General features: G+C 43.9%; 1 protein-coding gene across 2 annotated transcripts in view; it reads left to right on the forward strand.

Annotated features, from left to right (window-relative positions):
• Window positions 1–11,421: 11,421 nt before the first annotated feature.
• Trim2 (tripartite motif containing 2) overlaps window positions 11,422–25,254 on the forward strand; it is a 166,497-nt gene continuing 152,664 nt past the window's right edge. Inside the window, exons 1-2 of one of the 2 annotated variants that reach the window (XM_063260861.1) lie at window positions 11,422–11,516; window positions 11,739–11,818. In XM_063260861.1, the coding sequence (XP_063116931.1) occupies window positions 11,495–11,516; window positions 11,739–11,818 (102 nt within the window). In that variant the 5' untranslated portion in view covers window positions 11,422–11,494. The remainder of the gene's footprint in view (window positions 11,517–11,738; window positions 11,819–25,254) is intronic. The other variant, XM_063260860.1, reaches the window with a different exon arrangement.

Genomic DNA, 25,254 nt, shown 5'->3' on the forward strand with positions numbered 1-25,254 from the left:
CTGCCACATTCCAGCATCTGGTCCTGTGGAGCAGAACCCCAAGGTGGGGCCACAAAACCATGGGTCTGCTGAGAGGGATGGTGCAGCTACTCTGGAAGGTGAGACAGGAGGATCTCAGCATCCCAGGTCAACACAGCAAGGCCGTGTCTCTTAGAAAATCAAGGTTCACTAGCCTCTGGGGTCTGACATTCTCCCGATACTGTTTCTCCTGGCTCCTCCATTCGCTTCCCGAACACCAAGGAACTGCAGATGACTCAGAGTTTTCAGAAGACTGCTAGACAGTGTGGTGTTAACTTGGCATCAGGTTTGCTAAATTCAGATGAGGAACTGCTGTGTGTCTGGAAAATGTAATCTTTCTGAATCACATTTGGTTTAATGTCTCAAGAGAGCATTTTTTTTTTTTTTTTAAAGAAAATGTGTCAACAGGAGAAGGAAGAAAGTGAAGAGCTCCAGGGAATGGCGCATGCCATTGCTTTTCTGAGTTCACTGAAAGAGTTCTTTCCCCCTGTGGATTCAGGGACAGAGTGGAGACGGATGCGTGGCTGGTGTTTGTGTCATGCGTTCTCCACCTGAGTATGAGGAAGGACACTGAGGTGAAGGTAAGGATGAGCACAAGATCGCAGGTGACCAGAATTACTCAGCTGCTTCTCCTTGGCTCCAGAGAGGGGCGCTTCTCTGCCCCCAGGTGACCTGGGTTCAGCACTGGACGAGCAGCATCTGCACGAAATAACCTATGATCCAGTTCTGGCCAAGAACCACTGACCACCAATCCCACAGGCTCCAGGGTTTCTCAGAATCCAAAGTGTGGAGCGGACTGAGAGGGAGAGGAGCCCGGGGGTGGGGGTGGGATTTTCCTTTCCTGGTGCCTCTCCCAGCTGCTTTTTCTCCCCCCCCCCCACCCTGCGCATAGACTCAGGGCCTTCTGAGCTGGCTTCTCTGTTGCTGTATTGAGTGAGACTAGATCATGTTAAGTCCCTAAGCTGCTTTTTTGGCTGTTGCTTTATTCCTGGCTCTGGAGATCCCAACTCTTATCTGAACAAACACCTACCCCTGGCCTGTAGGTCCTGCTTGGTGGCTGGCTGCCTATCTGAAGTGACAGAAGGCATCAGTGCCTCTGGGCGTGAAGAGTCTCTTTTCTTCTTCTAAACAAAAGCTGATGGTGGTGGGAAATTTCATTTCTCTCTCATTTTCTACAGGGAAAGGTAGATATACACCTCTTCAAGTTCTAGCAGTGACAGAATCAGAATCCTTGTTTGTACAACAAACTGTTACATCTTGCACAGGTGTCAGGTAAATTAATGAAAGTGTAGTTAATTGGTAAATCAGGAGTGGTGGCCTAAACATGTGATCCCAGCAGTCAGAGAGGCTGAGACAAGAGGATTGGAGGTTTAAGCCCAGCCTGGGAAATTTGGTGATTTAGTGAGACCCTGCCTCAAAGTAAAAAAGATTAGGGATATAGTTCAATGCAAAGCCTCCAGTAACAAAAACATTGTAAAGAGAGCCTCCAGGGCCCTGGATCCCAGACCACCTGGGTAGGGCACTGCCTGAGCTGTTTACCATGCCTGGAATTAGCATCAGCTAAATCTTTGCCTTCTGCCACAAGTCCCCTGTAGAGCTGTGAGAGTGACATAAAGATAAAGCATGGAAAACAATGAGATCAGAGCCTGGCACAGAGAAACATTGGCAAACAGTGGCTATTACTATCATCATGTTTTAGTAACTGACTCCTCCCCACCCTCTGGGAAGCTGTCTAGAACCCAAAATCGTATCTCTAGCACTGTAGTTCCCTGCCCAGCCTGAATCAGTTTCTGACTTTTACTAAATGCGAATACAGGCAATATAAAGTGCTTTTTAATGCTCTCCAGGTTTTGTAGCTAGATGCTACAAAATATCTGTAGGGCTCTACTCTCTGGATCATCAGCTGGGTATCAATAAAACAGAAAACTCTGCTTCTAGTAGTTGTAGGGGAAATGATTTTATGCCCAGTGTCTGCCAGGAGAACATCCCTACTGCAGGGAGCTCAGCATGCTCACCGTGCATTCTCAGGCCAACAAACGACAATCCTGCCCTGACTGAAATCAGCTATAAAAGCTCAGACAGAGGCAGTAAGACCACTGGGCACAGCTGGGGTGACAGCCACAGCTCTGCACTGGTGGCAAATAGCTCATTCCCCTGCATCTACCTTGCTCGCTTTCCCTCTCCACGCTGGCCCTGGCTTGTTTGGGTGAAGGGGGCTGAGGGGGAAGATGAGGGGGAGGAATCTTGCAATTATAAGCCCAGGCTCTGGAATTTTCAAGTGTGGCTATAAAGTCATAGCACCTAATTACAAGGCAATGAAGGGTTTCAAGCACACTTGTAAAACTTCTACTTAAATATCTATGGCCTAAGATACATCCCCTTAACATATGGAAGAGCTCACATATGTGTACACACATCGTTGTGCAACCATCTCCACCACCTACCTTCAGAAAGGCACAGTGTGCTTGGAGCTGTTGGAGACAGGGATCCATGACAGTGTTTAGGAGGCAGGAGGATTGCAAGCTCCAGCCCAGCCCGGGCAGCTTAGCGATTTAGTGAGACTGTGTCTCAAGAAATTAAAAAGGTCTGAGGGTGTAGCTCAGCGTGATCCCCAACCCCCCCATACTGAAAACAAACTAACATTTAGTTTAAGAAAAGTCACAAAGCCATGAAAGGCGTAATGAGACTGAAACGGAAGGTCGGCTCTCCTGTGCTCCCAAGTGCTCCCTGGGTCCTCGCTAGCCTGTGTCCTTGTTAAAGCTGTGCTCGCTTTGGGCAGAAAAGAGAAAGAAGACCTGGGTCTAGGGGCAGACATGTTACCAGAGGTAGCACTTGCCTAGCTTTCTACAGCCCCGGGTTCTCTCCCCAGCACTGCAAAAAGAGAAAGATGATTGAGCTTCAAGCCCTTTGCCACAGCGTATCCCCTTTCCTCCTGACCTGGAGGACAAGCTTCCCACAGCCTGTTATGAGTATCCCCAGGCCTTAATTTCTGCTCCATTTGAAATACCCAATCTCTTTTGCAAAGCCTCCCTGTACACAGGGAGCTGCTCTGCTGGGCAGCACCTGATGCCCCAGGACACAGCTGGCTCAGAGCCTGGCTCCACCATGAATGCAAGCTGTTAAGCAGACCCTTAGGGTCTCTCTCCAATCTGCAAAGGGTATGTGAAGGACCTCGGAGAGCACAGGGCTGCTGAAAGGAGAAACATGCCTGCCATCCGCAGTAGGAGTCCACACAGCACACCACTTGTCTTAAATCTATGAGGACCCTTGATGGGAATTTGGGCTGGTTCAATCCCATCCAAATCATATTTCCTGTAGAAACATCAGTCCTGCATCCATCCTTGGTGACAGATTACCAGTGTGCCCTGTATCATGTGCATCACCGAATTCACTCCATTTGTGCTCATGGATTTCATAGTGAGGACAAGGGCAGGGGAAATCCCTTCTTAGATGATTTTTCTTACAGATAGACCACAGCAACTGGAAAGGCTCTTGGTCCTTGGGATTCTGCACATTGGTTCTGACCTGCAAGGGAAGTGTGTCTGAGACAGATAAGTAACTGAGGCCAAGGTCCAATGAATCCCCGAAGAGAAAGATGCGCTCTTGACTCTCTGAGGGCACTGTGGGCTCCAGCCCAGGGGCTTGGCATTTTCTGCTTCTGTTAATGTCGTTTCTGATCCTACTAGCAATTTTTAATGTTTAAATGAGCCATGTGTGTGTTAAAAGGACAGCACTAAATTTAAGCCTCCGAGTGAAGTAGGGTGTTTCGTCTGCAGTGAAAACGAAGACTACAAGTAGAAGACAGGCAGCAGGCTCAGTCCCCAGCTGCCATGTGTTCCCTTCTCAGCCCAAGTGGTGACATTCTGGGTGTACACAGGGCATCGAGCCCAGGAAATAGCAGTCAATGGGACCCTCTAATGCAGTGGGCTGAGCAAATGGTTCCTCACTGTCCTGCTTTCAATTATAGTTTAGAAAAGACTGGTAATGGGACTGAAGTAGCCAGAGATCAGCTGGACAGAAGACATACAGTCAGATTTTTCAATGTTGGGAATTGCCCTGGAGGAGGGGTTATTCATTTATTTAGCAAATCTCCAGCAAGTCAAGTGTGTGCTAGTGTGGGCGTCTGGTAGATGATAAACAGGCAGGACTTGTCCACCTGGGATTTACTGTCTAGCACAGAGGAGGTGGATAATAACCAAATGACCACCCAACATGGCACATTCAGACAGTGCTCAGGAAGTCTTGGATGGGGCAGAGGTGAAGCACAGTGGTAGAACCCTTGCCCTGTATGCTCAAGGGCCTACGCTCCATGACCAGCAGGCACACAGAAAGAAAATCTTGGATGGATTTTGTGGACTACATGTGTAGAGACACTCCCAGTATAGAACACTTTGAGTTGCTGGGCAAAAATCAAAATATTCTTGATGTTTGCTAATTTTGTTAAGGCATGCTATGGTTTGAACGTCCCTCAAAACTGCTATGAAGTATTAGCAAGTGGGACCAGATGGGACATGTAAGAATAGGTCGTGAGGGCTGTGCTCCTGTGAATGGGCTCATCCATTCATGGATTCACCAGTTACTGGGTGTCCAGGTTGAGAGGTACATGTCTCCCCGGAGCCTCGTGTGTTGAAGGATTGGTTCTTCATGCAGCAGCCTTCAGCTAGGGGGCCTTTAGGGTGACTGAGGCACAAGGGTGTTGAGCTTATCAGTGTATTAATCTGTTAATGGTTTCACAAGTGAAGAGATATTGGGAGATAACCAAGTGTTGAGAGGAGGAGCCTCAATGGAGGAAGCAGGTCACTGGCAGCTGGTCTATGAAGGATGTGTGATGTCTCCATCCTTTCTCCTTCACTCTCCCTCTGTCTCACTCTCTCTCTGTCTCACTTTTTCCTCTGTCTCTCTTCATCCTTATACCTCTGTCTCTATCTATCTATACTGCTGAGCATAACACTTTTTTTATCATAAAGTCCATAAACATGGATGTGTCAAATCCACGCTTATTTAGAATATTTGTTGATGAATTATTAATTTTAGTTTTATGAGTTTTATTATATTGATAAATGTAAGTGAGTGCTTAACAGGAAAAATTATCAAAAAATAAAAGTACTCAATTTTTAATATTTGTTGAATGTTTATAAAACAGCATCAAAATTTTCAACATCAACTGGTTCTTGGTGTACAAAGTCCAAAAACAACAACCAACCAACAGAAATAAATTTCTACATAAACTATAATGGAAATACCAATAGAACTTATAACAAAAATAATTTTTACTTCAATTATCATACCTAAGGCAGTCTTCACAGATGACAACAGCATGAGACATGTATGTGTGTCCCTTACAGTGGCAACACAAGTGTTTTGCTTTCCTGGCCTTTCTGCATGATATACTTGGCTTCTCACTGGTCTTACTGTTTTGTCAGGAGGTTCTTGTTATATTATGCAATGTGTAGTCAACAGGAACATAAAATACCAATAAAACAAAGTATTCTAACGTGCATTGTGTGTTCAGAATAAACATCAACATTTTCACATTAGCTGTGGGCTTGCTTCCAAAATCTAAGCGATAACATCAGAAACAAAAACCTATGTGAATTTCAAGTTAAATATAAACAAAAGCCTACTCCATAAATAGTTTTTGCTTCACCCATCAAACCCAAGGCAGTCTTTTTTTTTTAATTTTATTTTGAAAGTATACAACAGAACAAGTCAGAATAAAGCCAACTAAGATTGTACAGTGAAATTGGTACAGAACTTCACAGAGGGTTACCGGGATACCAGTAATAGGTATCACAGTATATTTTGTTTTCTTTATAATAGTTGTTCTTTCAATCACGTATATCAAAATGAGATGAAATATAGAACAGTATAGAACTTATCAAAACAGAATATTGAACAGAGCAGTACCATTAATCAGAAAAGAGCAAAACAGTAATAAAAATATTTGCCTTCAAAGAAATGGTAGAAGGAAGTCCCCCTTATTTGCTATGGTCAACCTTCCAGGAGATGTTCAGATTTCTGGTTCCCATTTGCTAATGGGGGGAGGAGGAGAAGGAGGATAGGGGAAGTGGGATATTTGACTCTAGGCCATGTAGCAGTAGGTTCACTATTGCTTAGCAGGGAGGCAGAATGGTCATTTGTTTTCACAGCATCCTCAGTTCCAACATGGCATGGATCTCAGGAGACACTGCTAGTTCTCCCCCTGGAAGGGCTGCAGTGGGCCACCCTGCCTCCACTTACCAGGGAGGGGAGGTGCTTGCTTGACTTCACAGAGTCCTAAGTTACAACATGGTGTGGATCTCAGGAGACACTGCTGGTTCTCCCCCTGGAAGGGCTGCAGTTGGCCACACTGCCTTTGCTTACCAGGGAGGGGAGGTGCTTGTTTGGCTTCCCAGAGCCCTAAGTTCCAACATGGCGTGGATCTCAGGAGACACTGCTGGTTTTCCCCTGGAAGGGCTGCATTCGGCCACACTGCCTCCAGGGAGGCCCAAGGCAGTCTTTACATATGACAACTGCATGCTCCATGCACACATCCTACTTACACTGACAGCACATGTTCTAAGCTTTCCTTTCCTATATGGTAGGCAGTTCTTGTCACCTCTCTGCCCTTCCTGTTATGTCAGGAGCTGCCTTCTATATTATACAGTGTGCACTTAGCAGAAAGATAAGATAGCCATAAAATAAAATATCACAAATGTAATGAGTGTTTGGAATAGCCATCAACATTCTCACATCAGCTGTTTACTTGCTTACAAAAACCTAAAAACGTCAGAAATAAAACCTATGTGAATTTTAACATAAATATAAACAAAATCTACCACAGAAATGATCTTTGCTTCAATTATCACACTCAAGACAGTCTTCACACAGGAAAATTGAGTCACTTACACTGATAGCACATATTTTTTTCCTGTCCTTCCTTGTAGGGCATTGTTGACTTCTTTTTGGTTTTCCAGTTGTCCTAATAAGTCTTTGGGGTGCTGTACCTTCCCTGCTAACCTGTCAGTTCACCAGTGTGCTCCACAGTTTTTAAATGTAGTTCCCTGGGCAGAAACATTTTGCTTTTCCTCTGCTGTGAATGATCAGTTAGGAGTTCCAGTCCCAATCCTCTAAGAAAATTTCTCTGTGACATTTGGAATTTGTTATTTTCTTTGTAAACTAGCAAGCTATTCATGCCATACATATATAGAATCAAGTAAAGCACAGCCATTGCCCAGTGTTTTGTGCTTCAAGTGACATCATAGTTGCTATAAATCAACAACATCTACTCCACCTTGGGTTTTGTTGCAGCAAGTTTCCATCTCAGGCTTCTGTTTTGTTAAGGTTTTCCTATCAATATTTCCCTCATGGTGCATTGTTGACATCAATGGTACAAGTTTGTTTGTCTTTGCCATATTCCAGGCCAATATAAATCTTTCTGAAATTCAACAATTGTACTATGCAATTCTTTGTTTTGGAATTGCAACATTCCATTTGGAATTTCTTCTTTGTTCCTACATACAGTTCCTGCACTGGTCAATTTGTGCTCTTAGCAAACATAACATCAGTTAGAAATTGATAAAGCAATTGTCGGATGTCACATTGTGATTAGTTTGGGAGATGGGAGCAACAAGTCTGTTCACAACATCAACTGCCTTATTACTAAAAGAATAAGGACATGGAAGCTGAGTTCCAAGATAAATTTCTAAATTGGAAGCATAGTAAGTCTTTGCATCTACACAGGAATAAATTTTTATGCCATATTTTAACCCATCACTTTTCCAAAAGTCTTTTACATTCCTTCAATTACCATAAGAAAACCCTGCTAAGTACAGCAGACCTATGAATGCTTTCAGTTCAGCTAGTGAGATGTCATAATAAATATCTTTTTAAATATGGCTGTTGGTACATACAGAACATTTTATTTGTATTTCACTCTTTGTGTATTTCATAGCATCTTGTAGCATTTCATCTATTAGTTTTCAACACTGAATGCTGGTATTCTGTCCAATATGTTTCACCTCTGCAAAGACCCTCATATTTTCAGACCTATTTGTAATGTTGAATGGTTCCATTTGGTTGTGTGGCCATTTGGCAACATTTCAGTGGTCAAATAGGAACTCAGATTTCTGTTTTCTTCATCGTCTGAATCAAGAACATCTACATTACCTGTATCCATGTCAGTTGATTCTTGCTCCATCTCACTGTTATAGGAACTTTGGCTCATAGGACCAGTGTCAAAAGTCAACATCATCTTTATCATCATACTCCCCACACCTCCCTTTTGTTATGAAAACCTGTATTTTACCATAATGTATCATCTTCATCATCCATAAGTAAAACTATGGGGAGTGAGCACATTGCTGTAACTCCAGCACTCTGGCAGGTTGAAGCAGGAGGATCACAGTTTTAAGTCCAGCATGATGGCACATGCCTATAATTCTGGCACTCTAGGAGCCTGAGGCAGGAGGATCCCAAGTCCAAACCCTGTCTGGGCATTTTAGCAACTTAGAATCTCAAAAATTTTAAAAATTTAAAAAGGATGCAGGTGTAGCACCATGAAAAGACCCTGCATTTGTGTCCAGAACCAAAAGTCAATACTAATCTAAATTAAATAAATAAATACAAACAAAGAAAAAACCAAAATCGTGGAGAAATGCAAACAATACATACATAAAATAATGTCTAAGTGAAGGTTTAAACATATCTAAATTAAAATTAAACTCTTAGAAAAATAACCTAAAAATTAACCACACTTGCTCTAAAGAATGCACTCATCATCAGGTATTATCTCACTTAATCCTTCTCACCTCTCTACAAGGTGCTATTACTATTTTCACTTCTCACATGACAAAATACACACAGCCAGGAAACAGTGGCTGAGACTTACAGACAGATCCTTCTAATTCTGAACCTACAGTCTTCCCTACTCTACCATGCAACAATATGCCATGGAGAGGCAAATGAGGGGCTGCTGTGCAACGTAGTGATACAGCACGTGCTTAGTGTGCTAGAGATGAGATCCAGGTTCAGTCCCTAGCCCGGGAGAAAGACTTAGCAAGTGGAAAGTGGAAACTATCTCCAAACCATCACTGTCATTCACATAATACACATATACATGATTTTGAAAGAATGGCATCATAACTACCTGCTGTTTTGAATTTCACTTAATGCTAACAGTATTATAGTCTGAGGATAATCATCTTGCTCGTATTCTTTGAATAGACATTGATTGCTGTTATGACTTATCTTTTGATGTCCCTCCAAAGCCTCATGTGCTGATAGACTGGATCAGGAGGACATGATATTCCTCATTGTTAGTCCACTGCTGAGTTTACATGTCAATATAGTTTGAGAGGTAAAACCTAGTCAGAGGAGGTAGGTCGCTGGTGGCATGGCCTGGAAGCATGTATCTCCCTCTTCCTCCTTTGATCACTCTCTGCTTCTTGGCCTCTATGCTATGAGCTGCTCTTCCTCTGAGATGCCTTTGTACCATGCTGCTCTGCCTTGAAGCCAGTTGACTATGGATTTGTTATGATTTGTGTATGATGTTCCCCCAAAGCCTCATGCAGTCATGGGGGTTTATTTTGTTGCTGGTTTTTTGTTTGTTTGTTTTTGGAGGTGGCTAAATCTAGAGTGTTTAACTGATTTGTAGGACAATGCTGGGATTAAGGGTGAGTGATTGCTGATCAGTCCACTGATTGGATTGGCACTGCCTAATCCTGGTAAAGGATATAATATAAAGGATAGAAGAAACTTTTCTCTCTCGTGGCTTTTTCTGTCTTCTGTTGCCATGAACTACTGTCCCTCTGTCATGTGCCACCTTGCTTTGGAGCCAGCCCATTATGGACTGAAACTTCCACAAACTGTGAACTAAATAAACTTCTTTAACTTTTGGGTTAACTATTTTGTTTCAGCAAAAAGAAACAAGTAACTAAGACAGGACTGAAACCCATACAAACTGTGAGCTAAAATAGAACTTTTCCTGCTTTAAGCAATTGTGAGCCTAGTATATTGTGTCTCAGTGAGGAAGAAAGTAACCAAGACAATTGCTTTGCTTAGTTTCTGTTTGTTTCCTTTGGGGGCTTCCTTAGGGAGCTCTATTTCTAACCCCTTTTTATTATTTTTGAGACAGGGTCTCACTAAGTCACTACATTGCCCAATCTAGGCTAGAATTTGTGATCCTCTTGCCTCAGCAACCAACCATGCCTCCACCATGGTTTGCAAGCTTAGTGTTTTTTAGCATCCTTACCCTCATCCTTCTGCCTTTTGCAATGTTCACTGTTAAATTTTATTAGAAATAAAGATGATTTATTTAATATTTTTCATTTTCTCAAAGTTGAAATGTGGACAGTCGTTCTATAGCTAGGTAAGTGTGTTTTTGTTTTCAAGATCTTCATCTGCAAATAAATATTGATTTTCCAGCTGTCTTCAACTAAATCCCCATCCCCAGTAAAACAAAGCAGTGGGTGTGATTATTTTTTTAAAAAAGTATGTGCTTTAAAGCAGTCAGGATACAACATGTAAATTTGCAAAACACAAATTTGATGGTACTTTACTTGATAAAGGATCTTGCTTTATGTAGAAATTCTCCTGGATATTTTCTTTCATGCATACTTGTTTCCTTAGAGTGTGGAAATGTCCTTTCCTTTTCAAATATTTGGATGCATAGGAAATTTTTCAGAAATGCATTTATTTGTAAGTTCTAAAAAGATGCACTTGTATATGTATATTTGTCATAACCCACAGATTAATATTATCATTATGTCTACAGTGTGTATATAAAAACCTCATTAATCCAAATCTGTCACTAATTTTAATTAGTGGGACCTTTGTGTGCACACACACCCACAGTCTTTTTATGCCTTGCCTGGTCTGTGTTAACCTGAAACTTTGTTAACTTTTAGTACCTATTTGCGATTTGATGAGTATAACCTGTCCTTCACAAGTAAATACGTAGCACGTAAATTTGTAAATTGGTCATGGATAGGATCGCCTCCTTCCTGGGGCCTTCTTTCCCCACTTAAGCCTCCTCCTCCTGAAATGCTGGAGGAGCCGGTTGACCATGTGTTTGCAAGGCTGTTGTTGGGAGTATACAGGAGACCTGGACTCTTGAATTAGAAGCCACAGTTAGCATCACCCTCAGGCCATCTCCTGCTTCCCAGGTTATCCGGGCTGTTCCTCACTCCTACCGGGAGCTAGTTAGTGCAAAATAACTTTTGTTTCTGAAGCAAGATGCCCCAGAGAATAATGAAATCCATTTCAAAGCGGAGGACTGGCTGAGGGCTGAGAGACCTACCGACTCCACCCAGGCCGGCGCTGCCCCCTTGCCTTCTCCAGATAGCGCCGCTTTCGCGCCCACCCTCCGCCCACCCTCCGAACTCCTGCGTGGATGACAAAGCCCACGCCTACAGACTTTCTTTCAGGCGCATCCCGAGCTGCGCCACAGTTGTCAGGGTAACAACACATCCGCCGGGACAGCCACGCTGAGGTTTCCATGGCAACCACTCCCCGGAGAGGCAAGTGCGGCGAGCTGGGCAGCCCCGGGCAGTGCTGGGGGACGGGGGCGCTGGGGCACGGACCCCGGAGGACCGTGGGGCGTGGCCGCCGAGCTGCCCGGCATCCCGAGGCCTCGGCTAAATACGTATTCCTTAGAAAACACATCTCTGGGTGGAAGCGTTTTCTTGGCCATTCCTCTTGCAAAGCGGAACCCTAATTCCTTCCGGCCTGCTGCTGTCCAGGTCTCCCTGGGGACGTAGCCAGCCTGCGCTTTGGAAATGATCCAGGTCCGCGAGGCGCCGCCGCGGAGACCCCCGAAACAGTAAGGTTCCGTCGGCGGAGTCCCGGGGCCACGCGCGCGCTGGGTGCCGGGTGCGGTGGCATGCGGGATGCGGTGAGGTGCGGGGCGTAGTGGGGCGCGGGGTGCGGGGCATTGAGGGTGCAGGAGGCGGTGGGGTGCGCGCCTCGCGACCAGCACCTCCGCCGGGGGCGGGATCCGGGCCGGGATCCGGGGCTGACGGCCGCGGCGTGGGCGCTTCTCACGGCGCTGCGGGCCGCGATAACCGGGAGGCGCGGGCCTCTCGCTCCGTTGCAGAAACGCTGCCCGGAAACGTGGGACTCGTGCGGGGTGAACAGGGGAGCAGAGGGGCTCCTGGAGGCTCGGGGGTCGCCGCTGGCACCGCGGCCTCTCCCCGGTCGCCCCCGCTCTTGTCGGCGCCTCCGGCGGGCGGGCGCATCCTCTCGGCTGCTAAACCCGGCGGCAGCTGCGGCGGCGGCCCGGGCGCTCCGGGGAGCTGGGAGGCGGCGGGGCTTCCCGGGGCGGCTGGAAACGTGAGTGCCGGGGAGCCCGCGGGCCGCTGCGCCCCTCAGCGCGCCGGCCCGGCCGTGGGGACGAGGGGACCGCGACGCTGAGACAGCAGCCGTGTGGCGTCGCGCGCGGCCCCCGTGGCTGCGGGATTTTAGCGCACGGCTTGGGGACGCCCTGTGCTTTGGGGACGAGTGCACAAAGGACCTCGGGCCTAGACAGCCGTGCAAACAGCCCGCCCCGCCCCCAGCCCCTCGGCTCTTTTTGTTTGTTTTTGTAGCAAGGGGCGAGGCCGCGGTTTACGTTGGGCTGGAAACAATGAGATGGGGCTCGTGTTCTCCGCCTGTGGGGACCTCGGTGCCAGCGAGTGACGGCCGCGAGCCGCCTGCAGGGACCAGGTGTGGCGGCGCTGCAGGGCCAGCGCGCGTGGCGGGGTCTGGGTGTGGGGGGGACCTTGGCGCCGTCGCCACGCCCCAAACCCTCTCCTTCCCTTCCCACCCTGGCGCGCTGTATTAGTTCCTACAGGCCTTTTTTTGGAGACCCGACATAAAAACGAACAGATCTTGATTCCCGACTGTCCCCAAGGTACGATGTGAGGGGGTGCAGTTTGTTCTTGGCTATGCATTTTGGACACTCGACTTGATTTTCATAATTAGGTCTGAACAAGACTTCAGCTTCGCGGAGCTGGCATATGCAAGGTCTCTGTGGTTTATACGGTTCTGTCAAAATCTTGCTTTGGAATCCAGCCTGTGGTGCACGCAATCCCAGCTCTTTGAGCCCAGCCTGGACAATTTAGCGACTCAGTGAGACTGGCTCAAAACTGAAAGTGAAAAAGGGCTGGATACAGAAGTCCGTGCAAAGACCAGGGTGTTCAATCTCCGGTAATGAAAGGGAAGAAAACAAACAAAACAGAAACCTTGGTTTTCCCCAGAGTTGCAGGGATTGGTTAGCAGTGTCAAGGTCAATGTCAAGTTCAAAGTTCCTAGTCCCTCTCGGGCCTAGGGTACAGTTCAGCGGCACAGGGCCTGCCTGCAAAGCGCAAGATCCTGAGTTCCAGTCCCAGTACCAAAAACAAAAAACGACCTTTGGTTCAGGCCCAACGCATGATGGAGAGACGGGCCCTGCTCTTACCTGAATCACAGCCAAACTGCTGCGGTTTCTGTGGCTTGGCTTCTCGGTGTTGGTTTTTTGCCACTGGTCCCAGTGTCCAGGCTGACAGCTACCAAAGACTTCCCTTTCCCTGGGTGGTGGTGGGGCACGTGGCCAGACTTAGGGCCTCCCCATCGCAGCGATGTCATCCATAATGCAGGCACAGAGCTGTCAAGTTGTAGCTCGCTCTCAGTTTAAGAGGTTAAGGTCTGTGCTCACCCGTGAGTTCCCTCCCCTCAGGTTTTTCTGCTAACCTGGCAGGTTTGCAGGTTGACTTAATGCAAGCACAGAGGAAAGGAAGAAAACCCATACAAAATGAAGACTTTTAAAAATTCACAGAAGTAACCAAGCATGGCACCCAGCCCTAACCCCAGCACTCAGCAAGCTGAGGCAGGAGGATTGCTGCAGGTTCGAGGCCAGCTTAAAGTACACAGGAGAGCACGTCTCAGATAAATAAATAAATACTCTGAGAGGCAGGAATCAAATGTAGATTAGAAATGTCCTAAAAATGGACTGCTCCCTTGACTGTAAATTACTTCATCTATGGATTAAAAGCTAAAGCTCTATAGGCAGACATGGCCGTTTTAATTAATTTTACATATCAAATTACTGTTCCTGGCCCCAGAACAAAGTTTGATATTTGAATTGGCCCCAAATCTTGATTATTCATCCTAGAATGTGGTTTTCAGATTTTTGCAACCAAGTGCCTTTTGATAAAAACCAGATTATGGTTAAGTACAAGTGTTGTAAAGAGAACATCATGTGATTCCCAGGCCTGAGGCAGGGATGGTGTTTTCGCAGAGCTCCCTTTGCAGAAGTGGGACAGAGGGACATTGGTCTGTCTGTGGCTGCAGGGTCTAGCAGGCGGCATCCATGCTGGGGAGGAGGGGCACAGAGCCAGATGGGGCTGCCTGGGCAGACAGATGTCCTCCGGCTTTTTCAGTCTTCTGATTTGCCAGAACCTGGACATCTAGCTTTTCATTTATTCATATGAGATCTTTAGCTTCTTGAAGGTTGGCGACTAATTTAGAGTACGACATTGGAAAATGTATTTTGCTTGCCCCACAAAACACCCTTTCTTTCTTTATTTTTTCTTTTGCCACGCTAAGGATTAAACCTAGGTCCTCACACATGCTCGGCAAGAGCTGTATCACTAAACTACGTCTCTGTCCCTTATTTTTTATTTCAAGATAAGGTCATGCTAAATTGGCTAGGTTGACTTTGAACTTGGAATCCTCCTGCCTCAGCTTCCAGAGTAGCTAAGATTAAAGGTTCTTTTTTAATATATAAAGACATTTCTTGGCATTATTCTTTCTGAAGATCCATGTTTTTATGGCCTGAATGTCAACTCCTGCGTATAATTATCAAATCAGGGTGATTAGCACATCTATCATGTCAAACATTTATCAGTTTTTTGTGGTTAGAACATTCAAAATCATTTCTTCTAGTTATTTTAAGATGTTCAATATGTTTTCCCCACAAGACAACATTAATTCTCATTTTTCTACTATAAATTTGTACTTTTGTAAAATAGCAGCCAGCTGTACATCTCAGTAGCCACACCTGGTGGGTATGGAAAGCAGTCTTTGTGTTTGCCACAAGGCATGATGAACAGCAAGGTGTGTGCATGTGTGCAGAAGGAACAAACCAGGATTTTTATCCACATTAATGCTCCATCTTACAAGATTTTGTGTATATTTAACTGAGCATTATGGGGGGTAAAATATACCCACACCATTCCTCTGCTATATAAACATGAACCTTACCATTATGAAATGTGAGTTTATTTTGATTATGCTGGTAGAAATCGCCCAATTCAGTACAATGGCACATGAAAAACCAGATTTGCAAGTTTTGGAGGAGGTCAAAAGTGAATCAGCAGATCATTCATGCATGGACAATGAAGATGATAATGACTTTGACACTGGAGATGTGAACCAAAGTTCCAGTGACACTGAAATGGAGCAAGAATTGACCGATACAGTCACAGAGAATGCAGATCTCCTTCATTCAGATGATGAACAAGACACTAGTTAAAATGGTCAGTCCAACAATCCAATGTTAGAAGTAGGTCTGAAAATGTAGTGAGGGTCTTGGCAGGTGTGAAACCTATTGAACTAAATGCCCATCCTGCCATTTAATATTGGAAATTGTAATAGACAAAATGCTACAAGATGTCTGAAATGCACAGATGCTGAAATACAAGTTAACATTCTATATGTACCAATAGCCACAATCAAAAGGTATTTATTATGACACCTCATTATGAACTGAAAGCATTTACAGGTCTGCTGTACTTAGCAGGGCCTTCTCATGGTCATCACGGAATGTAAAAGACTTATGGAAAAGCAGTGGGTGGGGGCTTAAGGTTTGTAGGATAATGATGACACTGAGGACATTTGGTTTCTTCAAAATTGCTTGAGGTTTGATGACAAAATCACAAACCAAGAAAGAAAGAAAAAAGGACTGATAATCTGGCTGCTATCTGCTCACTAGTGGAGAGATTTGTGGGTGTCAAGTAATTTACACACCATCTGAATACAGGACTAGTGATAACATCTTGCAGCATTTCATGGCTACTGTAGCTTCAGGCAGTATACTTCCATTAAAAACCTTCCAAAGATGGGCAAAAATTTATGCCCTTGTAGATGGAAGACACTATGTTTTAAATTTAGAAATTTATCCTAGAACTCAGCCACTGGTCTTTATTCCTTTAGTAATAAACCAAATGATTTTGTGAACAGACTTGTTGCTCTCATCTCCTAAACTAATCACAATGTGACACTGGACAATTGGTTCACCAGTTTCTGACTGATACTACATTTGCTAACAGAACATACTTTGACCAGGAACTGTATGCAGGAGCAAAGAAGACATTCCAAATGGAATGTTACAATTTTAAAACAGAGAATTGCATAATATAGTCTTTGAATTTCAAAAAGATTTATATTGGTCTGGAATATGGCAAAGAAAAACAAACTTAAACTGCTGATGTCAACAATGCACCATGAGAGAAATATTGATAGGAAAATCTCAACAAAACAGAAGCCTGAGATGAAAACTTTCTGCAGCAAAACCCAAAGTGGAGTAGATGTTGATGATTTATGTAGCAACTGTGATGTTACTTGAAACACAAAGCACTGGTCAATGGTTGTGTTTTAAAAATCCTAAACATGTGTGGCATAAATAGTTTGATAGTTTACTAAAAAAAAAAAGAAAAAGAAAAAAGAAAAAAACAAGTGCAAAATATCACAGAGAAGTTTTCTTAGAGGACTGAGACTGGAACTCGAAAGAGGTCATTCACAGCAGAGGAAAAACAAAATGACCAGAAGAACAATACAAAAAACTGCGGAGGATATTGGTGAGCTGACCCATGAACAGGCAGGTGCAGCACCTCAAAGACCCACTACAACAACTTCTGGGAGAACATGGCGGACAAATAACAGCAGCCACAGAGGCTCTCTGAGATTACCAGTTTAGAATCCAGTAGCGGTGCTGTGTGAGGAGTCCTATGCAAGAGGAGATGTACTCTACCGACCCAGGAACGAAGTAAGCTGAGAGAAACCAACTGGAAATGCAATCCTGATGCTATAACAGGAACAGATAAAATCTCAGTGCGGAAGCTGGATCCCACGCCATTGGAAGCCACGATTTGAATTTCCTGCTGCCACTACTGCGTCCCAATCCGCAAGGCAGGGAGAGAGATGCGCGAAAGCTCTGAGAGCTGGAATCGGCAAACCAAACGGCGTTGAGAGCGGGACTGGCAGGGAGCCCTGCATCGACCTGCAGTGAGTGAGAGAAATGGGGACCCTTTCATAGACTAGGAGGCTCCAACAGAGGACATTCTGGGAACGAGCAGACTAGCCGGAATAGGGCCCTGCAGTGACTTTAGTCACATATTCCCCTCTCAAGCAGGAGTGGTGGGGAGAGCTTGGCCTGGTGACGCTGTGGACTAAGATCCTGTAGGCTAGCCCAAATCAGGTCCCTGCACCTGGTGGTGCATCCTAGCAGTGAAACATTCAGTAGGTTGACCTGGAGGGGCAGGCCCAGCAGAGGCGGCCCAGGTCTGTGTCTCCCTAGTACACTGCAGTGGGTGGGAACACCTAGCCAGCGGATTCAAACAAACTGTAACAGACAAAGAGAAAAAAAAAACTGAGCCTTCTACATACGCTTGTATGGAAGGAACAAAAAGTATGGGAAAAGGGAGCAACAAGAAAGGCTCCTCAGTCCCCAATCCTGAGAACACTGATCCAGGAAAGGTAAATGCAAAAGAGAATGAAGACAGAAAAAATGCTATATCAGACACAGCACCTATAGATATAAAGCAGTATCTCCGGAGCCTCATAGATGAGTTAAAAAATGAAGTATTTAATGAAATAAAGCAAGAAATAAGTAGAATAGTTAGAGAAATTGCTAAGCACTGTCCAAGAAAAAACAGACGGTGGAATGGAAGAACAGAAAAAAAGGGGAGAATTGTTTGATGGAGAAAATAGAGAAAACATAGAATACGTGAAGCAGGTTCACAGAGATTACCAAGAAACTAAAAACTCTATTGAAAGCTGGCATAACAGCTTGAAAGAAACTAGGGATAGATTATCAGAACTGTAGGACAGATTTGTAAGGTGGGAGCATGAAGTGAAAAACTTCTTAAAAATAATAAGAAAACAAACAGCAATAATACAAAGACTAGAAGATGATAAGAGGATCTGTAACTTAAGAATTAAGAACATAAAAGAAGAAGTAGGGACTCAAACAAATGAACTACGAAAGCTATTCACAGAAATAATCCAGGAGAATTTCCCTAATTTAGCAAAAGGTAAAGATACTCAGATGTATGAGGCATACAGGACCCCAGCCACCTACAACCCAAACAGAGCTACACCCAGGCATATAATAATCAAAATTCCAGAAGTCCAATATAAGAACAGAATATTAAAAGCCATCAGAGACAAGAAACAGATCACTTACAAGGGAACACCCATCAGAATTACAGCAGACTTCTCGGCACAAACTATCAAATCATGAAGAGTGTGGGGGGAAATAATTCAAGCTTTGAAAGATAATAATCTCCAGCCAAGATTGATATATCCTGCACAACTGTCCCTAGAAATTGATGGAAAAACAAGGTGCTTCCAGTATAAAGAGGAACTAGGGGAATTTGCAACCACCAATTCAACTCTACAGAGATTACTGCAGGATATTCTAAAAATGAAAAATACCAAGATTCCAGAAACAGTGGCAGAGAGGCCACAATGAATGGAGCAGAAAGCGAAATGAAGAAGACAACCTGAAAACTAATGACAGAAACACAGCTCAACGGAAATGAGGCAGAGAAGGCTGGATGGTAGGAACAGACATCTTGGAGAAAACAAGACATCATAATAGGTAGTGCTGATTTAATATCCTCTTGTTTTGAATTCCCATCAAGCTTTTGTTCTTCTGTCTCCATCGGTTTTAACATGTTGTATCTTATTGGATTTTATTATATGTGATAATATAAACAAAAACTTTTGTAGACAAGGAGATTATACAGAAACCATTGTTTATTTTCTGTTAGTTGATTCTAAAAACCCTGTAATACTGTCATTCTCTTGAATGGTTTTACATTGTCTTGATATGTTTGATGCTACAGTATACGAAGTTATACCCAAAGATTTTAAGAGAAGAGACACTACGGTAACTACTATTATGTCGAGATTATCTTGTGGTGAAACACTATTTTGCTTAAATGGCTATGTTTTTACCTGCACTGTTTTGTTGTTATGCCCTCTTTTTTATCTCAATCTCGTTTTTATTATCTACTTTTTCATTTTTATCCTTTTAATTAAGGGAAAAATAAATAAAAAATAGCAAGATATATTATAGTAACCCACTTTGATTTCCTATTAACTTGATTTGAAACTCTGTATTGCTCTCACCATCTTATTTTGACTGATTTTCCTCTATTCTGTTATGCTAGATAGTACCAAGTTTGAAAGTATAGGCAACAACTACGAAGACAATAAGTTTCATTGTGACGCCCATTCTGGTTGATTATTATCTTCTTTTGAAGTCCTCTAATGTCTCCAATGTTTTGGTTTTATTGGTCTTATTCTTTACTCTTTTGTTCAATTTTATTATAACTGATGATATAGGCAATTAAGATAACAAGAGGCATTATGGTAACCATTGTTGATCACCTTGTATTTTGTTTTTACATTATGTATTATGTCCATCCTTTTGATTTGACTGAGTCTGTCCTGGTATGTCACATTTGGTTTTACTTTCTTCAAAAGAAAAAAGTAATAAGAACTGTGGGAGTATTAAAACCCAAAATGTGTAATTGTCATTGTACAAAGAAAGGAAAAGAAAGTTCTCTAAAAGATATAACTGCATATATATTTAAGTGTATAAGATAGATAACCATTATTACTGAGTTTTGTTGGATCATTGAACAAAACTGTTTGCAGTCTCACTGTTTGAAAGTCCCCTCTAGATGCTTTAATTTTGTAACTTCAACAACTATTTCTAAGATGACAATATGTAATTAGCTAGTGATTTCCTACTGTTTATTTTTTCTGAAATTCTGTATAACTTGTACCCTTTTTCTGGTTTTTTTCTCCTTAAATAAAATTTAAAAAAAAAAAAAAAGACCCACTACAACAACAGAAAAATCCAGCGGGTGTCAACTCTGCCCTTCAAGAAAGGACAGGACAAGAAAGCACACCTACCATCAGTGCAAGTGAGTCTTGTGTATAGAACATGAGTTTTCATGTGTGAAGGCTGTCTTATGGCAATTGAAGCAAAGATGATTTTTGTTGTAGAGTTTTATTAGTACTTTCATTATTCCTGATTCTTTTTTTTAGGTTTTGTAAGCAAGTACACAGCTGATTGAAAATGTTAATTTTTAAAAATATGCCATACCTATTAAAAATCTAATACTTTATCAAACAAAATGTTATGCTCCTGTTAACTACACATTATATAACATAATAAGAACCTCCTGACAAAACAGAAAGACCAGCGAGATGGCAAGTATTTCCTACAAAAAGGCCAGGAAAGCAAAACACATGTGCTGTCAGTGTAAGGCATACATGTACATGTGTCATGCTGTTGTCATCTGTGAACACTGCCTCAGGTGCGATAATTAAAGCAAAGGTATGTATTGATATTTTCATTGCAACTCATGCAGTAATTTATTTGTGTCATTCTTTTTTAGACTTTGGTCACCAAAAGCCAGTTGATGTTGAAAATTTGAATGCTTTTTTATAAGCACTCAATAAATATTAAAAATTCATCAAAGACTCATTTTAATAATATGTATTTATAAAATTAAAATTAGTAATTTACCAGTAAAAAGATTCTGAAGCATAAATGTGGGTATTATACACCCCACTGATGTGCCCTTGTGATGGAATTAGTGGGTGCCCCATGGGCTCCTGTGGATGCCCTTCCTTATGATGAAACCCGGTGGGACCCAGGAATTTGTTCCTCCCACCAAACTGTGACTTACCCATTGACCAGCCTCTCCCCAGTCCCCTCTCCTGGTAACCGCTCTTCTACTCTGTGCTGATTTGGTTTTCTTTTCTTTGTACTTCTTTAGTTCATGTTTGTAGTGCACAGTGTTTGCATGCCTCGTGTGGAGCTGGTGCTGGTACGTGTACATCTTAATTCCTTTGTCATCCATCCTCCTCCTCCATCCATCACTTGGTCTCCTTCCCATCTGAGAAACATCTACCTTCCCATTTCCTATTATCCATCTTTTAGTTTGCTCTTTCTTTATTTTTGGGTTTCTCATATAAAAGAAACCATGTAGTATTTAAGCTTGTTTGTCTGATTTATTTCAGAGCATTGTGGTCTCAAGGGGCATCCATTTTCCTACAGAGGACTGAAGTTCATCCTTCTTTATGGCAAAGCAGTGCTCCACTGTGTGCATATACCTCGTTTCTTTGTCTAGCTAACTGTCGATGAACATTCAGACCACTACTTCTATGATGTTAACATTTTTGGATTCCACATATAAGTGAGATCACTTAAGTACTTGCCTTTCTTACTCCTGCAGTACTTATGTCCCTACAAATAATGTCCTCCAGACCCATCATGTTGTCACAATGATAGGAATGTATCTTTTTTATGGGGGGGGTAATATTCTATCATGTGTAGATACTGCGTTCCCTAACCCACTTATCCACTGATAGATGCATAGGTTGATCCCTTATCCTAGCTACTGCAGGAGCACAGATGTCTCCTGGACCTACTGGCTTCCTTTCTTTTGGGCATACAATACAACCAGTAGCAGAATCAGGCAATCATATGGTATGATTGATTGACTGACTGATTGAGACAGGGTCTTTGTATGCCATTCGGGCTGGCCTTGAACTCACTAGGTAGCCTAATTTGGCCTCCAACTCATGGTGACTGTTCTATTTCAGCCCCCCAAGTCCTGGAATTACAGGCGTGTGCCACCACACCTGGCTCTACTCTCTTAATTTTCTGAGGAACCCTCCTACTGATTTCCCTAGTGGCTGTACTAATTTAGCCATCTCCCACCGGCCTGTGAGTCCGTCCTTTTTCCCAGTGCTGCGAATGGAGGCCTGCGAACCAAGGCCTGGTGAGCGCTGGTCGTACCCTTCAGTCCCCATGTAATTAGCTGTTCTGACTGTTCAGATGTAGCTGGTTGAGTCTTCTGTATGTGGACATCCAGCTGTCTGGGCTCTGTTTATTGAAGATGCTGTCGTCCCCGCAGGTCTGCCTGGTGCCTGTGTCAGGGCTACAGGGCTGTGTTTTGCTGCTGGGGGCACATGTAGAGGGCAAGCGTTGGGGGTGGTTTGGGTGCTAGAAGGCACAGCGCCTCTCTGGCTGTTGCCCCCACTTTGGCTCCGAAACCCAGTGGTGCCTCCATGCGCACTAAGGACAGACTAAGTGCTGAGGGGCACTGAGACCCGTGTGGCAGGGCGGTGGCAACTGGATTGGGCTTCGGCCCCAGCGCCCACCTTGTGTTAGCAAAGGCGCTGAGTGCATAAGCAAAGTCTTTGACAGCAGCTTCAGTGTCACCCTCGGTGGGCTGTGAGGGACGGGCAGTGCCAGAGAGTGGTGAGCAGTGGCCGTTTCTCCCTCTGGGCACCAGAAAACTTACGAGGGCATGGCCCTGTGGCCTCAGGCTTCCTGCCAGCCCCTCAGCTCTGCAGAGTCAAGAAAACAAGAGTCTTAAACATTTCCCTACTGAGCAAGGAAGGAGACTTTTGAGCTCAGACTGTGTCAGTGACCAAACATGGAAATGTGCTTCTGGAGGGAGAGAAGCCTCATCAGCCTTCCCGTTAAGCCATCACGGCTACAGGTGGACTGGGGTGCCTGCGGGCTGGAGGCAGCCTCTCAGTCTAGGTCTCCGTGTGAAAAGCAGGGTGGAGTCAGCCTAGAACCAGAGAATAGTGTGGCCTGCCCTGCCAGCCTCTGCTGCCAGCCGGGACCTGCAGTGTTGGGCACCAGCCGACCTCACAGCTGCAGCTGGGCTCCTCCCCACTGTGCTCCTTTTCATCACAGCCCAGCCTACAGCTGCACAGGGCCCAGCCAGCTTGGGGCTGCTTGTTACCTACCAGCAACTGCCCTGTTGCCAGGAGCACCTGGCTCCACCCTTTCTTTTCCAGCTTGATAATGACAATCTAGGAGCATCCCGGCCACAGGGCTTGTATTTTCCCTTCAGGTGGTTTATCTGGGTGTCTTTCTGTTCTAGAATCTTCCTTTTCAGGCAGATTCACTACTTCACGAAAGATCTGAAGTGTGACAAGGGACAGGGAGAAAGCAAAACTCCAGACTTTTGAACTTTTTGAGCGCAGTTGTAGGAAAATAATTTAAGGGGAACTTTGATGCTGCCACCTAAAACGTAACTGTATATTCCCCACTCATCAATTCGTGTCTATCTTGAGTGATCAGACACTGTGTCTGTATTAAATGAGGGTACTAGTGTGTTCTGAAATTGCTCTGAACTTCCAGGGCTGGAGGTGTAGGTCAAAGGTGGATCACTTGGTTAGTATAGCAAAGCTCAAGATTTAATCCCTAGCACCGCAAAAAAAAAAAAAAAAAAAAAAAAAAAAACAACCAGCAATTCTATTGGCTGTTTTATTTCTATTATTATCCGTTGTTACTTTAGGAGGTTTGGCAGTGCTGAGAATGGAACCCAGGGCCTTGTCCCTGCTATCAGTGCTCAACCCTGCATCTACATCCTCAACCCTGATTGTTTAAAATGTGATTGAATTTTGTTAGCCTCCAATAAGAAATGAAAGTCTACAAAAAGAGGAAAAAGAAAAGAATGTGGAAGCACCTCTGTAATTTGGCAAAAAGAATCTCCCACCATGGTTTGTCAAGAAGCTGTTTATTGCTCTGCAGTTGGTGCTGGTCTCTATGCTTCTAGGAGAAATCCCAGTAGCTATGAAGGTAATATAATAAGTTATCAAAAAAAGTTATGCCTACAAGTTACTGCTAGGAGAGATGAACTTTGTGAAAATTTACCATTTCACCTCGTAGGAACATTTATCTCCATGAGTGTATTATTATTCTTTGCATTTTCTCACAACTTATTATTTTAGCTCTTTTAAGTAAAAGTTATAACTTCATCATAATTTTTCCTTTGGAGATGAGTAACGTTTCAGTATCTCTATTTTACAACTTTCTAGAACTGCTTGGTGCCATTTTTAGAAAATGAGTCAGTTACAGTCTTTACAGAGGGGTTTTGAAGCATCTTTTTTTGACCTTTCTGAATAAAATAGTCCATGAAATTGTTCCCCCTTCCCTTTCCCTCTCTTTTCCTTGGGTCCTTTGAGTCTGTATTAAGTACCACGGAGGGAAGTCAGTTGTGATATCTGACATTCCTCCCTGGACAAGGTTCTAAGAATAGCTTCTCTGAGATTGTACAGTGAAAATGGCTAATCGCATTAGCGTCCCCCAAGGAACACAGGTCTCCCTGTGAGTAACTCTTCAGACTTTGCTTTCAGAAAGACAAGCGGCATGTGGAGGGCTGGCTCTCTGCTCCCACAGTGAGGACTTCATTTTATTCATGTTTTTGGTTCCCTTAGTTTCCTCAGGAAGGGGGAGAGACCGTGGGACCATCTTACCAGTGTGAATTAACTCCTCGTGGGCTGGAGTCTCTGGACACCCCCTTGCTGCCCACTCTCCAGAGTGCTGAACAGCAGACATTTGGTTGTCCTTTGAGCTGAAATAGCTGCTTTGTTCCAGAAATACATATACAACTTTGAATAGGGCCCGTATTCCTTCCTCTATGCAGAAACTCTTGGCAAGCACATATTTAGAACCAACCCTCTCCTGCTTTTATAAGCACGACATAGATCAAAGACACAGGAGCGTTTCATGCCAAAAGCAACCTCTGCTGATGAAACTGTGAACTGCTTGGCAGGCATCATTCTCTTCACTGTGCACGCGTGTGCATTCAACTCCAACAGGAATCCCAAGACAAGGAATTCACCGTGGCAAGGCGGTCCTCGTTCTAGTGGGGCAGACTGAAGCCTAGAGAGCCTGATTGCATTCTCCAAAGGCCTCCACTACTAAGAAGCAAAATGTTTGACTCACAGCTGCCTTACTTAAAGCTATTGTCTTTTTATAGCTGACATCATGGAGACTGAATCAGTTGGAATATTTTGTCTCCCAGCTGGGGCCTTGTTACAATTCCCTGCTTAGGAGATGGTTGAAGCTCAGAGAACTCTCACTGACAAAACTAACACATGTAACTACTGTTGTGTTTTGTGGTGTGGTGTGGTGTGATATGATATGATGTGATTTCCCTCCAGCCAACCACACACCAGGCCCAACACATT

Source organism: Cavia porcellus, unplaced genomic scaffold, assembly GCF_034190915.1.
Source record: "Cavia porcellus strain 051 isolate PalLab524CR breed Dunkin Hartley unplaced genomic scaffold, mCavPor4.1 scaffold_14, whole genome shotgun sequence".
Classification (NCBI taxonomy): domain Eukaryota; kingdom Metazoa; phylum Chordata; class Mammalia; order Rodentia; family Caviidae; genus Cavia; species Cavia porcellus.